Here is a 7,617-nt window from a genome sequence, read left to right on the forward strand (position 1 = left end):
TTTATTCGTTTGTTGGATATTGCTTTTTGTTACAAACACATATTAGGTCATATCGCAGAGATTTAGTTAACCTTACCATGTGTTCATGGGCGAACTCACGTATTCATTTCGTATTCGACTATGTGCTCATACCTACGTTCGGGAATCATCATGAAATTATTGCCGAACTTAACGAACAAACATGCCAAAGCTTATTGAATTATAGAAAAAAACAATAATCACAAGAGAAAAATTATATGTTCATGCACATGGGCATGTGAAATCAAGTCCGTACACATAACATCATTAACTTAGGAAAGGAAACAACGAAATATAAAGTTTGGTATGATATACATGTGAAATTAAAGAGCATGGTGTAATTAAAGAGCATGTCAAGTTTTGATTACATCTGCTACGTAACGTAATGTTATAACCCACAAACGTTTTATTGTAATATAACGTTTTCTAAGATAAGTGGTACAGAAAATACACGTCGAATATCTTTTTAAAGATATTTCTTGTTATATTTGATCGAGAATGTAACCCGCCTCCCAGTTTCGTTGAATGGTTCAAGTTCCCCACGGGTACTACTTCTCCGTACCCCCAATTTTTTTTCGTACCCAACATTTTTCGTACCCATTTTTTTTTTCTTAACCCAATTGTTTTTCGTACACATTTTTTTTTGCATAATTTTTGTACCCAAAATTTTCGTACCCATTTTTGTTTCGTACCCAAAATTTTCGTACCCACATACACAATTGTGGTGAAGTAGATAAACTTAAATTAATGCTTTTATATCCATCCTCTTCAAAAGCATCGTCACACCAGTACTGTCAGTACTTTGATTCTAATCGGCATATCTCGCTGATTATCAGTGATAAAGGTATAGGAAGCTCAGCTATAAATAGGACAGCATATTCTGGAAAAAAGATTTAATAATAGTTTGAAAACGTCAATTTAAAATCAGTTATATTCAATCCATTATATGTTTATAAATCAATGAAACAACTATGCATTTTCTGTTTTGTATTTGACATTTGTCGTGATTCAGTAAATAAATTGCGAATTAAAACGTGTATAATTAACTTTCAACGCGATCATGAGTGTAAAGAAAACGAATTATTTCGAACCTGCCATTTGTAAACGTTGTAGCGACTATGGTATATAAACAGCATAATAGCTCGCCCTTCTGCGTGCTTTCTCATTTTGCATATTTAATAAACTTTTCAAACAGAAATTACAGGGCCATATCAGTGCACATACTATGTTTGATAATTCATTCATTTGTTAGATATTGTTTTCTGTTTTAAACACATATTAGGTCATATCGCGGAGATTTAGTTAACCTTACCATGTGTTCATGGGCGAACTCACGTATTCAAGTGCTCTTACGACTATGTGCTCATACCTACTTTCGGGAATCATCATGAAATTATTGCCGTACTTAACGAATAAACATGCCTAAGCTTATTGAATTAGAGAAAAAACAATAATCACAAGAGAAAAATTATATGTTCATGCACATGGGCATGAGAAATCACGTCCGTACACAAAGCATCATTAACTTAGGAAAGGAAAAAACGTAATATAAAGTTTGGTATATAATATACATGTGAAATTAAAGAGCATGGTGTAATTAAAGAGCATGTCAAGTTTTGAATATATCTGCTGAAACGTAATGTTATAACCCACAAACATTTTACTGTAACAGAACGTTTTTAAGATAAGTGGTACAGAAAATACACGTCAAATATCTTTTTAAACATATTTCTTGTTATATTTGATCGAGAATGTAACCCGCCTCCCAGTTTCGCTGAATGGATCAAGTTTCCCACGGGTACTACTTCCCCGTACCCACAATTTTGTTTCGTACCCTACGTTTTTCGTACACAATTTTTTTCGTACCCAATTTTTTTTCCTACCCAAATTTGTTTTCGTAACCAAATTTTTTTTCGTACCCAATTTTTTTTTCCCATAATTTTTGTACCAAAAACTTTCGTACCCATTTTTTTTCCTAACCAAAATTTTCGTACCCACATACACAATTGTGGTGATGTAGATAAACTGAAATAGATGCTTTTATATCAATCCTCTTCAAAAGCATCGTCACACCAGTACTATCAATACTTTAATTTGATTGAGGCGGGTATATTTGTCGCTCGTTCTTATTGGTGTTTGGCGAACATTTTCAATCCCGCCGACATGCCAAAACTATAGGCAGATATCAACCAAATAGACACACTGCGCGCATGCATACAACCCCGTTTTCCCAGATCACGGCTCATTTTTGTCCAAGATCTAGCAGTAAAATATTTAAGGGTCTATCGACCGTATTCGGTCAGAGTTTGCGTTATTTACAAGTATTAAAGTAGTTTTTGGAAATTTTGAGGGAATTAAAGTTACTGATCATGAAAATGGAAATTATCACTATGGTTAATGTTTTACTCTGGTTTTCGGTCAATTTTACCAAACAAATTCAACAAGTCATCGGCGCCTAACCCAAATGTGTGATTTAAAACATGTTTTCTTAAAACGTATTTTTGCGACCAAATTAAATTGAATAATAATGTAATTGATCGGAAACGGCACAAAAATATCAACTATATAATACATTACTAGCACTGGATGTGGATTATCATCTTCCCAATGACCGATAACATGTGTCGTGTGTCCTTAGATTTTCTAAGAAAAAACATAGGTGTTTTAGTTTTATTAAAAAATGAACTGAAATACCGATGGCGGTAAATTATGGAAAAAGAGTTAATTTTTATACAAGGACTAACACATTCTTGAAATAAACACGAAACTCAACAAATAAGCCGCGCTCTGTGAAAAGGGGGCTTAACGAATGTTCGTTATGTTTCGTCCCAGATTAGCCTGTGCAGTCCGCCGACACTTTCCGCCTAAACTGGATTTTCGCTAATAAGAGACTTCTTTAAACCTTACAATACCATAAAAGCGTTAATTGTAGCCCCTTAGTAGCTTGTACCGTCACCGCCTGGGCGACATTTGAGGCACATGCATTAAGCACCGTTTTCCCAGAGCGTGGATCAAATGCTCTCCTTGTTTTCTAATTTGAAGGCAACGGTTTCGTGGATGTTGAGGAGTATGAATACGTGATGGCGGAATTCGGAATACCTCCCAAACAAGCGAGGAACGCTTTCACAATGTTCAGTGTGGTAGGTTATCTCCCTTTGAGTGCAGCGAGAATCATAAAATGAATGAATAATTGAATGAACGAATTAACGAATTAACGGATCATCGAATCATCATCATCATCATCATCATCATCATCATCATCATCATCATCATCATCATCATCATCATCATCATCATCATCATCATCATCATCATCATAACCATCATCATTATCATCAGCAGCATCAGCAGCAGCATCAGGATCATCATCATCATCTTAATCTCATCATCATCATAATCACCACCATCATAATCAGCAGCAGCATAATAAATACAAGCATTATCTAATTGTTTTGTTGTTTTCTTACAGAATAATGATAGGAAGGTAGATATGGAGTATTTCCGTCATCTCTGTACCGAGTACTACCGAAGCGACGACCCGAGCTCACTTGGGAATTTCATCAACGGAAAACTGGACTTTACCGACTGATTAAGAATAACATCCCTTATAGTTTATACATGGATGTGTACTTTGCTTAGCGGATAAAATGGTGCATTAACCCATAAAAATCAAAGTAGAGCTAATTGCTAATAATTGATTATGAATAACGCCCTGTTTTTATAATGGCAATTTGTTGTATTTTTGAATGAACGCATAAGTCAACACCATGTTTAGCCATGAAAAGTTTGACTTAAATTACTTCTTTAAAATAGCTATATATATTTCATATACTGAAATAACTGAGTGAATTGATAAGTTAATTTCTGTTTTAGTCAATTGAAGGCCAGTGTTAAATGATGATTCAGAACAAATACCATTCGTAAATGCACATTTTGGACATATTTATTGAATGAACAATGAAGATCGGCTGTAATAGTCAATAGAAACTTGGCTTTAATGGCTATTAAGAATACCGATCACTATTGAATGAACGGAAATCAAAGTGCGCAGTCCACACAGGCTGATCGCTCACGACAATCCCGGTCTAAACTGAATTTTCGTTTAGAACAGACTTCATTTAAGCGGATAATTACATTTTAATGGAAAGTGGCGTTTGTGATTACATAGTCATGCTAATCTGGGATAGCTCTGTACGCACTAAGGCATTAAGCCAAATTTTCCCAGAAAGTGGCTAAATTGACTGAACTGTCATGCCATGTCTCTGTTTAAGCAATATAAAGGTGCACTTTAATGACTGATTTTGACTAAAGATCTGAATTTTCTTTGGAATTTCATGAACGGCAAGTTGGACTAAACGCACTGATACAGAAAAAAACGAAAAATACATGAAATGCATATATTGATTAATATTATTTCTTTAATATTTTTTGTTAGATATTAAAAAGGAGTGGCATCTACGGCAATACGACTGTTTTTAAAGTAAATTATAAATAACGACCCTTATCTTTTATTGGCGTCAATTTCGACCTTCCTAATTCGGAAAAATGACCCATAGTCTATTAATAAGTAATTGTAATTAACGGAAAGTTGGAACTATTTAAGGACTTGATACAGGAGTAAAATTGAATTCCGTCAACGGAAAATAAGACTTATTTGGAATAACGAAACATGGCCAAAGAGGATTTTCATCTGCGGAAAACTCGACATTGCATGCTTTGAAAAAAAAATACTTCGAGTTTCTCTGTCGTATTTAATCAACGGTCGATTGGAGATTGTTCTGAGAAAACTGAGCTAAATGCATGTGCGTAAAGTGTCGTCCAAGATAGACCTGTGCTGTCCACACAGGCGTATCAGGGAAGTCATGTCCGCCTAAACTGAATTTTCGTTTAAGGCGACTCCCTTAAAACAGAAAATTCCATGAAAGCGGAACGAGTCGTTCCTGATTAGCCGGTGCCGACTGCATAGACTAATCAAGGACGACACTTCACGCACAAAACACAAGGCTGTGAAGTCTGAATCTAACACAACGGAATCGCGACCCAATGAATTCATTGTACGGACTTTGATTTATACGTGTTATACAAAATTTATAATGATAATAAATGACCATATTAATATGGGATTTCATTACATTTTCTATTTTCAAATCATATATCCTAGGAATGGATATCTTATAGATCTGTAATAAAATGTATTTTGTTTTTTTTGGGTGAACTTGTTTTGTGCATAAATTGGTTTCTTGGTTTTTACTATGTTTGTATTGCCTTAATGTATGTTTGCATTTTCTTTATTCTTAAACCATGACGATATGCTTGTTACCAATAAATTGTCTTATTCTGAATGTTAAAACGTTTATTTTAAATAAAAAGGACAAAATGTCAATAGTTTTTCATTTACAAATATCTAGGGAACTATGTTTAATATTTGCGATGACAATACAATTATATATATTTTTTAAATTCTAAGCAGAACAGTGCAGGATTCAAATCTTCCATCATTTGGTCAACTGTTTTGATGTCATCAGAGCGGCATGCTGTTTTCCCATATCAACAGTATTTCAGGCATATCATCGCAGCCAGTTAACCAATTCCCATAATTCCTGTCATAGCTCGTTCACCAATACTAAGTGCATACACGTATTCCATTAACTCACAACTGCCCGCGACGATATCCGAACATTTACGAACAAACGCGAGATTGGCTTGGGGTAGCGTCGGAAGCTCGACGTAGTTCAAATGAATAATCATTATGTTATTAATTAGCGGAGAGCAAGCGAGGACGTCTTCTTGCTCATAGCGATTCATCAAGAAACAAGAAGTATCTTTAAAAAAGATATACGGCGTTGATTGTGGTTGGAGTTTGTGAAAGGTAAAGAGTTCAATGGCTGAGATCAAGGATAGCGAATGTCTTTTTCTGTGCAGTTCTTAGCTGCATCACACGCAGTACGGGATGTTACGCGGAGTTTTCGCGGCTTATTTTACATTAGTACATATTGCTGGTCATAAACCTATAGATACAAAACAGAAAACCAAAAGAAGAATGGAAGTGAAATTAAAACATATGAGTCAACCGGCCACACGCGAAGTATCCGTACATATTTTAAATATTTATACGCGCGTTCTTCGAACAAACCTGTTTTAGTGGTTTGTCGGGCATTGCTATTTGATTCGATTATGAACAGTATCGATAATCATCGCGCTCATGCTTAATACATTAGTCAATATGGTGGAATAAGTCTTGTTAAATCAATCAAAAATAATATTTATCATGGTATTGTTGAAAACACATTAAAGGAGCCTTTTCACAGATATTGGCATGTATTGAAGTTTGTCATTAAGTGCTTTATATTGATAAATGTTAACATTGGGTCTAAAAATTTCCAGTAAAAAAGCAAGAATACAATGAAAGAATTTAAAAAGTAATCCTCAACGGGGCTCGAACCACTGACCCCTGGAGCCATGGAACAAAAGTCTACCGCTCTATCCACTAGACCACCCGCTCTCATACAATAACAAATGTATTTTTTTACTTTATATATGCAATCCTCGTAGTATAAAAAATACAACAGCAACAGAATTCTCCAAATTATTCAAATTTTTCGCGTTGCAACGCTTTATAATTTTCAGGTTTTTAAATCGTCAAAAGATGCACATAATGGATATTTTAGAGCATGGTAAATGTTCAGTATTACTGTTTCCTCACAAATATCATAACTTCAAGGAAAATTTGCGAATCTGAAACAATTTTTTTTTCAATTTTGTCAATTTACCAAAGCGTGAAAAGGCCTCTTTAAGAATCTATTATTGACATACCATAATTATATCGCTGAAAGAAAATTCCAGTTCACCTAGTTCACGCGATAGCGTCTATATTCTGACATTCACACACACTGGCCGCGAACTGACCCTGATACCTCGCGGGTTGAAATGCAATGCATTAAAGTGAGGACACGCTTCCACTGCTCTTTATACTTTTACATGTTAACATGTTGACAGGAATATGGAAGTCAGTGCTAAATATGAGAACATAGCCTTTAAGTACAAACGCTCTTGCGCTGGTAATCATCTGAAAATGAAAGGTGTACGCACAAACTGTATTGATGTCGAGAGTTGAGTGTAAAACTGTTCTATCTAAGCCAATGGAATAAATGAAGTGTATTCATTCGTGTATAGCCGCGGGAAATTGTATTTGAATTTTATTGGACACTTATACAGGTCAGGTAAGGTCAAAAGTGACGTTAAACAGCTACGCCGAAAAAAAGAAGAGAGCTTGCACAAATGTCGCGGGAAATTCACATGGACAATATTTTGTGTCACACACAAAATACTAACGAGCAGTTTGTATCACGTTAATTCTATGTTACCAGACCTAACGTTGAAATGTTGGCTTTTGCTATAAAGAACACTGCTTTCATGTGTTAACTTTATTTTACGATATTCGTTTATTTTGATTGTTTATTCATTTAATTTGCATCAAAGTGGCGCTTTACACGTGACGCTCTTTTTGTTTATTTGCATTTGATCCAATGTGTTTTATTTAACAAACAAAGAAGTTTTGAAACAATTTTTATTTTACCTGGTGTTGTCACTTTTAGTTTT

The 7,617-nt window shown here is 34.8% G+C and overlaps 1 protein-coding gene across 2 annotated transcripts in view; it reads left to right on the forward strand.

The window, feature by feature from the left end:
- Positions 1–5,363, forward strand: part of LOC127857765 (calexcitin-2-like) — a 14,571-nt gene extending 9,208 nt beyond the window's left edge. For both annotated transcript variants that reach the window (XM_052394424.1, XM_052394425.1), the window contains 2 exons: positions 3,061–3,158; positions 3,488–5,363. In XM_052394424.1, coding sequence (XP_052250384.1) covers positions 3,061–3,158; positions 3,488–3,607 — 218 coding nt within the window. In that variant the 3' untranslated portion in view covers positions 3,608–5,363. The remainder of the gene's footprint in view (positions 1–3,060; positions 3,159–3,487) is intronic.
- Positions 5,364–7,617: the final 2,254 nt, after the last annotated feature.

Source organism: Dreissena polymorpha, chromosome 14 (genome assembly GCF_020536995.1).
Source record: "Dreissena polymorpha isolate Duluth1 chromosome 14, UMN_Dpol_1.0, whole genome shotgun sequence".
In the NCBI taxonomy this organism is placed as follows: Eukaryota; Metazoa; Mollusca; class Bivalvia; order Myida; family Dreissenidae; genus Dreissena; species Dreissena polymorpha.